The following is a 15,919-nucleotide window of genomic DNA, read 5'->3' on the forward strand; positions in this document are numbered from 1 at the left end:
ACATGGCCTTGATGAGGGCAACAACATTGGAAGAAGTGGAGGATATAGTGGAGGGAATGAAAAAAAAAAAGCCCCAGGACCTGATGGATTTACAGCGGAATTTTACCAAGCAGGCTGGCATTTTCTTGGACAAGACATTCTGGAGGTGGTAGAGGAATCTCGCAGACACCAGAAGGTATGGCCGGGTCTTAACTCTACTCTTTTGACTCTTATTCCTAAATCTGCTAACTCAGAAAATGCCCAAGGTTTCCGTCCCATAGCCCTTTGTAATGTAATTTATAAAATAATTGCTACGTTGATGGCTAAGAGATTGAAACCAATTCTCTCTAGTATAATCTCCCCAGAACAAACTGGGTTTGTGGAAGGTTGACAAATCCTAGATGGTTTGGTGGTATCTCAGGAAGTGATCCATTCTCTAAAACAAAAAAAGGAGAGGGGAATGATGATAAAATTAGACCTGTCAAAAGCTTATGATCGCCTAAACTGGAAGTACCTCAAAGCAATTCTTATGGCATTTGGTTTCAGTAATAGATGGATAGACTAGATCTATAACATGATATCAACGCCCAATTTCTCTATCCTTCTGAACGGGACGCCAACTTCGACCTTTAACGCCACAAGAGGGCTGAGACAGGGTGATCCATTATCCCCTTTCTTGTTTATTATTGCGGCGGAAGGTCTTGGAAGATACTTCAAGAAAGATATGAGGGAAAGAAAAATCAAAGGACTGAGGCTATGGGGAAACAACTTACCTATTACTCATTAGCAGTTCGTCGACGACATCATGCTCTTTTGTGAGGTCTCACTAAGAGAAGTGAAGAGGGTAAAGAGGATTTTGGACTTTTTTATGGAAGCCTCGAGTATGGAAATCAACAAAGACAAATCCTGTACATTTCTCTTTAACACCCCAGAATCGATCAAAGCCCACTTGACCAGAACGTTGGGCTTCCGCTATGGAGAATTACCAACAAAATACCTGGGGAATCAATTAGCTTTAAACCCTCTAAGAATAGCAAACTGGTAGCAAACGGTGGAAAAACTCAAGAATAGACTTGCAAACTGGTCCTTTCGATCGCTGAACATAGCAGGAAGACTGGTACTCCTGAAATCAATTCTCCAGGCTATTCCAATCTATCCTCTTTCGGTGATGGCGGCCCCCAAAGGAGTATGCACAAAAATGAAGGAAATTTTCAGAAAATTTATTTGGGGAGGGCCTAAACAACAAAGGAAATGGGCCCTTGTGTCTTGGAAAGGTCTGTCAAAACAAAAAGAAGAAGGGGGACTAGGTCTCAGGGATCCGGGCATCTTGAACCAAGTTCTAGGGGCGAAGTTGTGGTGGAGGTGGATGAGGGGTGGTAATGATTTATGGAAAAGGATATGGACCCAAAAATATAATATGCCCACAACTACAGAAGGTATTCTCAGACTGGAGGAAGTCCCAAAGGGATCTGCAATATGGGACCTAGCCAGCCAAAACAGAGATATCATAGGCAAATATGCCTTCTGGGAAATTAGGAACGGAAGTATAGCCAAATTTTGGGAGGAGGCATGGCAGCAAAGGGAAAGAATGGTAGGAATACAAGCCCTGCAGAGTACATATCAGAAGGCTGTAATGGGGGGATTAAAGTACATCAAGGAATACTGGAAAGAAGAGGAGCTAGATGAGACCTGGCGAACTTGGAGGAAACCAGAAGAATGGGACAGAAATATAGACCAAGAGCAGAAAGAGATACTAGTAAAAGAGATGGAATCAAGAAGAATCAAAATTAGAACGGGACCAGATATACTCAGATGGGGAAGATCCACAAGGGGGACCTTCACAGTCAAAGAAGCCTATTATTTAATCACCCGACAGGAACAAGAAGAGGAAGTTCTAGATTGGAAGCAAATATGGAGGAACAAGTGGTGGCCGAAGGTAACTATGTTCGTGTGGTTAGTAGGAAAAGGAAGAATCCTGACGTGGGACCAGATACAGAAGCGAGGATTCCAGGGACCCCCCAGATGTAGCCTATGCAAACAAGAAAACGAAACACAGGAACACCTTCTGAACTCATGCCCCTTTGCCTAGCATCAATGGGATGAAGTCAGGAACCTCTTTGGAAAATCAAATAGGGACCCCCTTGATATCAAACAGACCATCTTCCAATGGGGAAAGGGCCAATTTTCATGCCCGGTAGTAAGGAGAGCCTGGAGTCTAGCTATGGGATTCATCATATGGCTTATATGGAAAGAGAGAAATCAAAGAATCTTTCAGGACAAAGACAATCCACCAGAAATGATCTGGAGAAGAACGCAAAAATTAATAAGGGAGACTGTTCTAGTAGAGACTTGGGAGGAAGAAGACTGGAAATCGACTCTAGATGAGGTTCGAATCTTAGCTAACCTAAACATGGATTACAACATGGTGTATCCCCAAAAGAAAAGAAACCAACGATTACAGATCCAGAGTCCAGCACAGTTCAATTATCCTGGTGAAAACTTCATTAAATTGAATTTTGACGGGGCTTCCAAAGGAAACCCAGGGCCAACAGGATTTAGAGGTATCTTCAGAGATAACGAAAGACGCACTAGATGGGTGTATGCTGACCGGGGAGGCATAATGACCAACAATGAAGCAGAATTGATGGCAGTCTACCAAGGCATCAGAATAGCAATAAGAAACAGATACACAAACCTGGAAATTGAAGGTGATTCGCAGATAGTAGTTGAAATGCTCAGGAATCTTAATAATGGGAAGAATTGGGAATAGGTAGCAAAGAGCTGGAGGACTGCAGGGATAATTCAAGACTTGGCAAACATATTGAAACGTATTGAGTATAAAATTATTAACCATGTTAGGAGAGATGGAAACAAAGCAGCAGACTTCCTCGCAAACTGGGGATGCAACGAGCAGGAGGGGAAGGTAGACAGTATATGGCCAACATTAATGAAAAAACCTCAATGGGAGACTCTCAACTCAATTATCACTCAGGATAATAATGAAATCACAGCTTTATAAAAAGGATCGCCAATGGTCCCCGATCGGGGTGAAAATGGCGGCAACGAGGGAGATTATTGTAATGACAGGAAGGGGGTATGATAAGCCACCTTGCACAAGGATAATAACTCAGGTTGACAGGATGGACTGCAGGCAGGGCATAATTCCAAGAAGTAGTGGAGACGGAGCAATGAAAGGCAGAGGTGGGGAGAGAGGCGGTGCTCTAATGATGGGACACAGGTTAGCTGGCGCAGGATTAAGCAGAGGAGGAGTGGGCGATCATGGAGAATGCATGCGGCAGAGGGAGGAGGTGCAAAAGAACAGAGATGGGCGACAGGATAAGGTAATTGGATACAGGAAGAGGCGTGCAGGAAGGAAATCCGTAATTGCCCTCGGCGATAGCTCGGATAGGAGTAAGGATTCGGACGGTAGTTCAAGGTATAAATCAGGCAGGCGAAAGCAGAGGGACCAGCCACCCATCCTTGGAAAAACAAAACGAAAGGCAGCAGAGAGAAGCATGAGAAAGGTAGCAACTGATGCGAGCAGGGAAGGAAGCTGGACTGGGTAGGAAAGAAGCATGGCTGACCCCCGAGAAGCTATGGAACAGAAATAGTTGGGTATGGAGAGGAAGATAGGAGGGGAGGAGGTGAAAAACCCAGAACAGGGTTATCATGTGTAGACACGGAAAAGCGGAATGGGGAAGGGGAGGCCTCCCGAGGACAGGCAACCAGAAGAGGCAATGAACCTAGAGAAGAAAGCCAAGGGGCGTGGAGATGAAGGATGCCCTGGAGCCCCCTCCGTCATAGCTGGTTAGGGAAGCAAAGCAAAGGATGAAAGTAAAGCTGGCCGCTCAGGTCAGGGAAGGGGACGCAGAGGCAGAGTGAGAGGAGGCCAAGCTGGAAGCTAGGAGCGGAGCTCCCCATCACTGGTTGGAAAGCGTCGTGGCAGAAAGACGCTAAAGCATAAGGTCCAGGAGGCTGAGAGAGCGTATAGTGAGGAAACCAATGCTGACATTCGAAGGATAATTCAGGAGTTGGAGGAAGCGGCCATGCAGGAGGAGTCGGACCCTGAAATGGAGGATTGGGAATATTTGTTGCCGGACCCAGGAAACACCAGAGGCCGTATGTCCCTATATAAGCAGGCCCTTCATGTTTACTGGGTAATGAAGAGATTGCTGGCAAAAGCAATGGAACAGGTAGCTATGGAGATGGCTGAAATGGCCCAGGGCATTCCAAATCTAAAAAAAGAGATGAAGAACCTTCAGATAACTCTTCTCATGCAGGATAGCAAGCTCGAGGAGATTCAACAATAGTTAAAGAAGATAGTTCCTGGAACAAAGGAAGAAGACAATCAGCCGGGTACCATGGCAGACTGATCCCTCTAGATATGTATAAGGTTCTCTTAGATAGGTTGCTGAGAGCATGCTCTCCTTTTTGTCATAGTTCTTTATGCAGATAGGAAACAAGATTAGTATCTTTGGCTGTTTAGTATATTTATCATGGACAAGCAGACTTAGTATTTTTTGTTTTTGGATGGCCTATAAAAACTTAAGGTGGCCAACAGACCCGGTTTCCCTTCGGGGCGGGTTGAGGCCACTGTATGCATGTACAGGTTTCAACGCGAATTAATAGAATATGAAAGGTCCTATGTTAGTTTACAAAAAAAAAATAATGAAGTAAAGATCATTTCTTTTTAGAGATCCAACCCTCTACTAAAACTGACTTTTGACCACTCAGGTCAATGAAATTCAACTCATTTAGCCACAACATATGAACAACAATCACATTGCTGGCTAAGTCTGGATGCTCCTGCATCAAGATTTCTTCCACAAGATGTATTGATTTCAGTATAGATGATGACTTATAATCCTATTTCATTGTTTTCATTAGATGCATTCATTTTAGTGTAGGTGTTGATTTCTAATTATATTTGATTGATTGCACTAGATGCATTGATTTCAGTGCAGATATTTATTTCTAGTCCTATTTGATTGTTCTCTCTAGATACATTGATTTTAGTGTAGATGATGATCTCTAATCCTATTCGATTGCTTGCATTAGATGCATTGATTTTAGTGTAGATGTCGATTTCCAATTATATTTGATTTCTTTCACTAGATTCATTGATTCAGTGTAGATGTTGTTTTCTAATCTTATTTGATTGCTTGCATTATATGCATTAATTTCAGTGTAGATGTTTTCTAACCCTATTTTATTGCTTGCATTAGATGGATTGGATTGTTTTAATCTTGATACCATCAATTATTAAAAATATTTTTCAATATTAGATGGAGGGAAGAGAGAGGGAAGAATATTTCTTGCACTAGATGCATTGATTTCAGTGTAGATGTTGATTTCTAATCCTATTTAATTGCTTGCTTTAAATGCATTGATTTCAGTGTAGACGTTGATTTCTACTCCATTTTTATTGCTTGTACTAGATGCAGTTATTTCAGTGTAGATTTGGATTTCTAATCCTATTTGATTACTTTCACTAGATGCATTTATTTTAGTGTAGTTAATAATTTCTAATCTCATTTGATTGATTTTATTAGATGCATTGATTTCAGTGTAGATGTTATTTTGTAATCTTATTCGATTGCTTGCGTTAGATGCATTAGATGTTGATAATTTTGAAGTTGTAGATTATTAGTATAAAATATTGTCAAGATATATAGTAATACCTACAAGGACACTATTAAGAATTAATTACCTCTCAAAATTTGTGATACCTAGAATTAAAATGAAATGGATGTGCAAAATCAATCCTCCTACAAAGTGCAAATTAATTATTGATAAGATTGTCTCCCTTCTACATCACCAACTAATTACTAATAGACAATTACATATATTCAAAATTACTAATAGATAATTACATATAATAATGTATTCATAACTTTTATAAGAGGAAAAGATATATTTATAAGCATTCAAAACAAAACAAGATATTCATGTGATAATTGTTTGGAGAAACAAATAATGTAAAGATTTTATAATTCTAGCCACTCATTAAAAAACAAATTCAAAATACATTATTTCTTAATTTTGTTGAATAGACTATAGATAAAAAATCATCAAAATATTCTTGAAGGAAATAATTTATTTCAAACATTAGCAGAGAATAAAATCATTTCAAGAGTAATCTTGACGCAATAAATGATTAAAACCACTCTCTAAGATATATTTAGTAATACGTGGAGTGATACTATTGAGGATTACTTAGTTACAGAAGTTGTGATACCTAAAATTAAATGAAATATATGTGCAATATCAATCCTCTGCAAACTATTGACAAGATTGTCTCCCTTCTTCATCACCAACTAATTACTAATGATAATTACATACACATATAAAAATATAACACGACAACTGTAACATTTAAAATCATTGTCATCCAAATCCAAACACATAAACACACAAACCACTCAAAGCATCCAAACAAAGATGTACAAACCATTCAAGGCAAGTAACATAGAATAAATTAAATAAGAGAATGATATGATCATGCCAAGCAAAGAAAACATAAAGTGAATTTTGAAGTTAATCTCAAACATATACCTAATAATGATAATCTAAAAATGTGACATTATTGCCCTCAACTCGAATCAACTTAGATCCATCTAACACCAGGATCAAATCCCTCGAGATGCAAACCTTTTCTCAAGTTCTACACTCCAAAAAAAGAATTTGCACCTTGAAAAATTTAATCCCTCTTAACACATGATAGATCCATATTATATAAATCTAAGCTAGTAATATATTATTTTTTGCGTGTGCAATTCTCATAAACTTAAACTTTACCATTATTAAACTCTTGAAAAATGACAATAAAATAAAATAAAATAAAAATGATGCAAAATATATAAACTTGCAAATTAAACTTTGCCAATAGCATTCATGCTTATTAGCTAAACCCTCCTTTGTGCCTATTTCCTTTTACCAATTATATAGATAGAAAATGAGGGGGGGTGAGTCCCTCTTTAGAAGCTATATATTAACCCGTTTTTTCACAATTTATACATATGTATAGAAGCGTGATTGATTACAATATGCTGCGGAGCAGCACTGTCATGCAAACGAGGGTCGAACCCGGGTGGAGAGGGTATTAGCCGGCCGTCCCATCCACGCGGGATAAACGCCCAAGTGAAATATTGTTTCTCGAATTCTTCCATGCATATTGTCGTCTTTGCTTAATCGAGGATCATTGTGTTCATGGAGAATGTGTTAGGCTTTGCAAAACGTACTAGTGAAAACAAATTGCCATTTTATTTTAATTTGTGTGATATTTTCATTAAAATAAATAAATTAATAAAAGACATAAAACATTATAATTTTTCTTAAACTACGGTACTGTTATTCTTTTTAAAGTGGCTAATATTATATAACATTATTCATCTGGCTCAAATCGTAAAAATTTCTAGTTCTCCTCATAAAAATATAATAGTAACCCCTGATTTGAGCGATTCATAATTTTTTTGTTTTACATTTTATAATACATTATTTAAATGCAGTGTATATTTTATACTGAATTATAACTAAAATTTCATTACTTTCTTTAATTGCATTTCTATGTTTTTTAAATTAACATTTTAACAGTTAATTATTATTTTTGAAATGAGTATTTTGTAATTAGAATTAATTTGAAATTTATTTTCTTAATTTATTATAATTTTTTTATTATAAAATCAAACAAAATCTAATCAAACTCAACAAAATCTAATCAAATTTTGATATCTCAAATATAAAAATAAAGGTATAAAAAATAGTTATTTGATTTACAATTCAAGAAATTAAACAAATATTATCATTGAAGAGAATGTTAGAAAATTAATGATTAATATGTAAATATTAATTTAAAAATAATAATTATAAAAAATAAAAAATAAATAATATTATAAATATGTGAATTCAATTTTGTGATTATATAATGAATGTTGAGATTTTTTTTCCTTTTAATTACATCTATATTTTTTAAATTTACGAGTTTGGAATCATTTAGTATAGTTCATCTTAATAATAATATTATTATATTTAATAATAACAAAAATAATATTATTTATGATTTTATTTTAGAAAAATCATTTATAGTATTTGAAAAAAATAAAAAGATATAATAATTAAAATTAATATTAAAATATAAATAATAAAGAGATATCATATGAATTTCAATTTTTTTTTAACAATTAATTTTGATTAAACAGAGAAATTTAGTTTACAAGGAGTATCAGCATCAAAATTGAAACTTTACTGATGTCAACCCAAATAAATTTTTTAAAACATTTAAAAAAAATAACTAAACAAAATATTTAAATATACCAATTTATAAAAAAATTGTGCGTGAAGAAATTCCCTCTCAAATCATGTTAAATGAATATATACTAATTTTAAATCACTTAACAGTTTTCAAATCAATTGGTGAATATTAATTTGCCCCTTTATAATAATGGCGAATTCTTTTTTTCTCCTATTCATTCATTTCTATCTTTCACAACTTCCGTGTGTCTTTGCAATGACGTGACTTTCCTACCCTCTGTGTCCGAGACGCCGATTTATCACGACTGGCCGCTGGTCTTCGATAACATCACTTTCTTTTTCCAATTTCAATCTTCGCATCTTTCATGACTTCTGCAACTCATGCCATGCCCTCACTCATTATTGTATTTAAAAATACAAATAAAATAATATAACATCGCAATCACACCAAAAATTGTGTTACCATATTCCAAAAAAAATCTAAATTCATTAAATGTAATTGTATTCTCGGTCCAACAACTTCTATGCAGTTCGCATCACATTAATTATTTTAACCGTGTTTCTTGCCCTGCAAGTCCTGGTCAAACAAAACACAGCGAAATACCGACCGCACAATATCCCCAAATACTCGACCCCGGGAACACGGCTTTCTTAACGGAGTTGTCTATAATGCGACTTTTTGAGATTCCGGTGACGGAATCCGGCGGAAGAAATTGAGATGAAATCATGATTTGTTGCAGTTAAAATGGTTTTTTAACTGCATATTCGGATTCAGCACCCTGAAAAACCCCTGGGACGGTTTCATTGTGCAGAAATTAGCTATCAAACTTGGATTCCAATAAATTACTGCCGGATTTTCACCGGAAAAAATCGCCGGAAAAGCTTTCAAAAAGTCGCGTTAAAGACTACTCCTTTCTTAACGACCTGCCTGTCCCGCGCAACACGGCTTCCTTCCTTGGTCAATGTCCCAGTAATTTCCCTTTCACATCTGTGTTTTTCTTTTTCCAATTCAATCTTCGCATCTTTCATGACTTCTGCAACTCATGCCATACCCTCACTCATTATTGTATTCAAAAATACAAATAAAATAATATAACATCGCAATCACGCCAAAAATTGTGTTACCATATTCCAAAAAAATCTAAAATCATTAAATGTAATTGTATTCTCGGTCCAACAACTTCTATGCAGTTCGCATCACATTAATTATTTTAACCGTGTTTCTTGCCCTGCAAGTCCTCGTCAAACAAAACACAGCGCAATATCCCCAAATACTCGACCCCGGGAACACGGCTTTCTTAACTACCCTGCGTGTCCCGCGCAACACGGCTTCCTTCCTTGGTCAATATCCCACGCCGCACGTCTCTCCCAAGTAACCCAGCAATTTCCCTTTCACATCTGTGTAACTTGCACACAAAGGACTTTATACAGTAGCTGCCGAACTTATATTTATGTGCATCGCTGAGCACAGACCTGAAAGCATTGAAGGACATTTGAGTCCCAGCGAGCGACTGATAGAGAGAAATGGATCTTAAAGTTGTCCTAATTGCCCTTACTCTCATGACGGTTCTCTGCTTTTTCTCCATGGCATCCTCTGCAGCCACACCAACAATCGATTATATTCATCCAGAGGATGGTTTTTATGCTGATCGGCGAACCCCGCTGTGGATGGACGTGCAGGCCCTTTTGTCTTTTAAGAAGCATATAAATGATCCCTCTCGAAAGCTCTCCAACTGGACAAATGGTAACTGGGAGGAGGCATGCTCTTGGTATGGTGTTGCCTGCACGCATCAAAATCCAAGAGTAGTTGCCATAATCCTTCCTGGATTAAATCTCACAGGTACTCTTTCGCCGTCTATCGGCAGCCTCTCCTTATTGCATACTCTCAACCTTTCTCGTCATAATTTGAGTGGGGAAATTCCACTCGAATTTGGGCAGCTTAAAGCCCTACGAGTGCTTGACTTGAGCTTTAATTATATGTTGTCACATAGAAGTATGCTTACGGGTACCATACCAATAGAGTTTGGTCGTTTAGTAAAGTTGGAAGTGTTTGACTTGTCATACAACTCTTTCACTGGCCACATCCCTCCAACTCTTAGCAACTGTACTAAGCTATCTACCCTCTTCCTTTCTGGTAACAACTTTATAGGTTCCATACCAACAGATTTTGGTCGCCTAGTAAAGTTGGAAGAGCTTGACTTGTCATACAACTCTTTCACTGGCCACATCCCTCCAACTCTTAGCAACTGTACTGAGCTATCAACCCTCTTCCTTTCTTATAACAACTTTACAAGTACCATACCAACAATGTTTGGTCATCTCAATGAGTTGCAACAGATCGATTTGGGAAACAACTCGCTCAGTGGTCACGTCCCTTCAACGCTCGGAAACTGTACCAGGTTACAGTCCCTCATTTTGAATCACAATCGGTTGTCCGGCAGAATTCCTGAAAGCATCTTTGGCAATTCATTAAAAATATTTGAAGTGTCACAGAATTCACTTGGTGGAGATATGGAGATGAGGTTTCCAATTTCTATGGTAATTTTCAGCGTGTTCTCTAATAACTTCACTGGAAGTTTCCCTTCGTCTTTGGCCAACTGTAGTAAACTTAAAGTACTAGATTTAAGGAAAAACAGATTTGCTGGGGAAATTCCTCAGTCTTTATCTTGCCCCCAGTTACAAATTTTGAGCATGGGTTATAATAAGTTTTCTGGTGGTATTCCTCTATGGATTACAAATCTCTTAAAATTAGAGATATTAGATTTATCTAACATTAAATTTAGTGGGAGGATACCTGATATTGAAAAACTTCAAGGATTTGCACAACATATAGATATGTATTGGAATACTTATGGGAAGGAAAAGGTATTATATTGTGCACTGGAGATTGTGATGAAAGGATGGGAGTATTCATTGTCATATGTGTTATCTTCAAATACAATATTGGATTTGTCTAACAATAATTTTATAGGTGAAATACCTACAAATATAGGAAATTTGGGTGGGTTGAGATTGTTGAATTTATCTTGGAATCAACTGGAAGGGAAAATTCCTCCATCTCTTAGTAGCATATCTACTTTGGAGCAATTGGACTTGGCCAAAAATAATTTTTCCGGATGGATTCCTCAAGAACTCTCTAAATTATCTATGTTAGCATGTGTAAATTTTTCATTTAATAACTTATGTGGCTCAATCCCAGAAGGAATACGGTTTTCCACATTCAATGTAACTTCATTTCAAGGAAACAAGTGCTTGTGTGGGTTGCACTTGCCAACCTGCAAAGAGAATAAGTGCTTGTGTGGGTCTCCCTTGCCAAGCTTGAAAGAGAATAAGACAAAATCAGTGGAATGTGTTGATAGAAAAAACAATGTAAAAGTGGGATGGTTGCATTATATAGATGAAAAGATGTCATTAATAAGTTTGGGAATAGGGGCAACAATTGGATTTGGTGGAGTTCTTATTGTCTTCATAGTTTGGAAAAAGGCAAGAGATTGGATGGTGCCCCCAAATGTACCTAAACGCTTTTATGGAGAATATCGACTCCCTACATAGTGAAGTGTGGAACATGAAAAAGTTCTATCTCTTGTATGAATTCACCAATATATACTATTATGTGGTGAATAAATAATGTATGCTATATTCAATGATGCCTAATTATGAATATAAGACTTGAAATCTATAATAATCTCTCTTTTTTTTTTAAATTTATATATTTAAATATTTAATGAATTCATTTTTCTTTTCTGAAAAATATAATTTCCATTCTTATTAGTTATTATTAATTTTCATTGTCAAATTTATTTATGTTTTTAATTTGATAATTTTTTTAATGAATTATTTTATTATAAATAATTTTTAGATTTATTTAAATTAACAATATTAAATATAAATTTTATTGATTTTAAAAATTATATTAAATTTATATTTTTAACTTGTCTCATCATAAAATATACATAATCTAACTCTTCTTCTTATCTTAAAGGTGAAAGTGTACATGTGTGTTTTGGTATATTTGTATCTTTCTATCTTTCTATATTAATATTGTTGAAAATTATATCATTATTAAGTTGTTTATAATTCAAATTATTTAGAAATATTTTGATTATTCATTTTTTCTTATAATTGATATTCATAAAAGTTATAATTGATATAGATAATTGCATATAATAATGTATTCATAACTTTTATAAGAGGAAAAGATATATTTATAAACATTCAAAACAAAACAAGATATTCATGTGATAATTGTTTGGAGAAACAATAATGTAAAGATTTTATAATTCTAGCCACTCATTAAAAAACAAATTCAAAATACATTATTTCTTGACTTTGTTGAATAGGCTATAGATTAAAAATCATCTAAATATTCTTGAATGAAATAATTTATTTCAAACATTAGCAGAGAATAAAATCATTTTAAGAGTAGTCTTGACACAATAGATGATTAAAACTACTCTTCAAGATATATTTAGTAATACATGGAGTGATACTATTGAGGATTACTTAGTTATAGAAGTTGTGATACCTAAAATTAAATGAAATGGATGTGCAAGATCAATCCTCTGCAAACTATTGACAAGATTGTCTCCCTTCTTCATCACCAACTAATTACTAATAGACAATTACATACACATATAAAGATATAACACAACAAGTGTAACATCCAAAATCGTTGTCATCCAAATCCAAACACATAAACACACAAACCACTCAAAGCATCCAAACAAAGATGTACAAACCATTCAAGGCAGGCAACATAGAATAAATTAAATAAGAGAATGAGATGATCATGCCATGCAAAGAAAACATAATGTGAATTTTGAAGTTAATCTCAAACATATACATAATAATGATAATCTGGAAATGTGACATTATTGCCCTCAACCCGAATCAACTTAGATCCATCTAAAAACACTGGGATCAAATCCCTCGAGATGCAAACCTTTCTCAAATTCTACACTGTAAAAAAAAGATTTGCACCTTGAGAGATTTAATCCCTCTTAACACATGATAGATCTGTATTAAATAAATCTAAGCTAATAATATATTATTTTTTGCTTATACTTCTATTTTTTTAATACTAAAAGTGTGTGCAATTCTCATTAACTTAAACTTTACAATTATTAAACTCTTGGAAAAAAACAAAAAAGTGATGCAAAAATATATAAACTTGCAAATTATACTTTGCAATAATATAATTGAATAGTATTCATGCTGATTAGCTAAACCCTCATTTGTGACTATTTCATTTTACTAATTATATAGATAGAAATATTGTTTCTCGAATTGTTCCATGTGTATTGTTGTCTTTGCTTAGTCGAGGATCATTGTGTTCATGGAGAATGTGTTAGGCTTTACGAAACGTATTAGTGAAAACAAATTGCCATTTTATTTTAATTTGTGTGATATCTTCATTAAAATAAATAAATTAATAAAAAACATAAAACATCATAATTTTTCTTAAATTACTGTACTGTTATTCTTTTTAAATTGGCTAATATTATATAATATTATTGGTCTCGCTCAAATCGTAAAAATTATAATATTATAATTTTTTCTTATAATTGATATTCATAAAAGTTAAAATATAAAATTATTAATTTTTTATTTAAATTAGTATAGTTCTATGTTAACTTTAGATTTATCAAGAATTGAGAGTGTTCAAATCTCTTAAGGTGCAAATTTCTTTTAGAGAGTAAAATTTGAAGAAATATTTGAACCTCAAAATATTTCATCCCTCTCGATACTGGATAAATTCAAGATTAGCATGGATTTGTGTGTGTGTCAACTCTATGTTAAACATGGAAGGAATAAGACAACTCCATCTTGAGAAACGCACTAATAAAATGTTTTATATGTTTTAACCATAATTTTTTTGTTAATTTCATTTGATATATATAAAAAAATTCAAGATAAAAAAATTTACTTTTTATATGTGCACTTCAAGAGTGCATTCATGATGAATCTACCCAGATCCATAATCTGGAAAAAATATATAAATATTGTTGTGACACATAGTCGACATCTAAAAAAATAAAATTAAATCCTCTCAGGTGCTAGATAATGCCATATGTATATATCCATGGCCAAACAAAAACAATCATGTATAAATTGTAAAAAAGACAACAAAAAAGTATGATAAAAAAGACAAAATCATGAGTCACAATCCATGCATATATAAACATCCGATATATAAAGAGAATCTGTTGACATAGATAAAAAAATGATGTTGTGCCATGAGCTGATCCATATATGGTCTATGATAATACTGATAAAGAGTACCATTTACTCTTCCTTCAATATGCCATTGCCCTACATCCAACTAAAGGCCTTCTTTACAAAGTTTGTCGGCCTTGAAATTGCATTCCCTATATATATGTGAGCAAGAGAAATCAACAAATAATTATTTTAATCTCAATACATCCTCCTAAATGTGAACAAGATGCAAACATCAACACTACTGAATCACATTAACCTAGTTGATAATCAATAAGGAGTCTCCAAAAACCTGTAAATTGCTAGAACTCTTTTCCCTTGCAAAAGCCAAAAGCGAGCAACAAATAAGCAACTCAATTAGATTGTTTTCCCCACCCACTACCCATAAAACTTTGAAATAATGATTATCAAATACAAATAAAAGAAAACACCACCACATATAGAATTTTTCTCCTACGCTACCCCATCGAAATAGCCTCACGTCTACAAGGTATTAGGCTCCTCCATAATACTGTATTGTGTTATTGGGGGGAGGGGGGGATAGATTGAGTAAAATGAGGCCATATGGCCAAAGCATTAGCTACCACCTAAATCAAAGAGGAAACCACATCTAAGAAAACACCTTTGTTTCTAACTAACCAAGTGCCCTAGAAAATAAGCAAAGGAAACACCTTGAAGGACTTTTTTCTCCTATTCCAAACCCAACCCCTCTATCTCTTCTAAAATCAATGACCATGCCACAAGCACTCAAGTCCTAAGAAAGACTAACACACATTCCATAAGTGACAAAAGAACTAACACTCCCCAAAAAGGTGTTTTATGGATTCTCCACTCGTCTTACAAAGAATGCACCGACCCAAACCAATCTAATATTGACGCTGTATATTGTCCCAAGTGGGTATTTTTTAGCTATAATCCACCACATAAAGAGGTGAGATTTCACGAGACACTTGATTTCTAAACACCCTTCCACAACCAAACATCCAAAAGGCTAGGATAACCTCTAGAATTCATTTAATAAGAACAAGCCTCCTAGCTCTAGAAAGCCACCTAAAACACCAACTTTTATTATTTTTCTTTTTATATTGGTAATAAGCCATGAGCAATTCACCTTCCTGTAACAATTATATTTCAAATGATATCCCAAATATTTAATACCACTCATGAATTCAAAAAGGAAAAATATTCCTTATATTGAAAGCTTCCAAATCCAACAAGTTTTGAATCAAAATAGATGACTTCCTGTCATTGACTACCATGCACGTTGCTAATCCAAACAAATTTATGATCTATGATAAAGAAGAAACATCTTTATAAGGAGCATTACCGAAGATCAAGATGGCATCAAGAAATAGAAGATGAGTGATTGCTAATGTATTTGAAATAACAACTCCCTAAAAATCACCCCGATAATTAGCATTTGTAAGAAGGTGACTAAGATCTGCAACAACCAGTGAGAATAAAAGAGGAGATA

The 15,919-nt window shown here is 34.8% G+C and overlaps 1 protein-coding gene across 1 annotated transcript; it reads left to right on the forward strand.

Moving 5' to 3' along the window:
• Nucleotides 1-1,396: 1,396 nt before the first annotated feature.
• Nucleotides 1,397-2,068, forward strand: LOC149143874 (uncharacterized). The gene has a single exon (XM_089451974.1). The coding sequence runs from the start codon at nt 1,397-1,399 to the stop codon at nt 2,066-2,068; it is 672 nt and encodes a 223-aa protein (XP_089308100.1).
• Nucleotides 2,069-15,919: the final 13,851 nt, after the last annotated feature.

This window comes from Pinus tabuliformis, chromosome X (assembly GCF_031772625.1).
Source record: "Pinus tabuliformis cultivar Carrire ecotype Pingquan chromosome X, CPIR1, whole genome shotgun sequence".
NCBI classification, from domain to species: Eukaryota; Viridiplantae; Streptophyta; class Pinopsida; order Pinales; family Pinaceae; genus Pinus; species Pinus tabuliformis.

Bases quoted from the DNA above. Each gene is read 5' to 3' on its own strand.
- LOC149143874 (XM_089451974.1), top strand. From the start codon at position 1,397: ATGCCCACAACTACAGAAGGTATTCTCAGACTGGAGGAAGTCCCAAAG.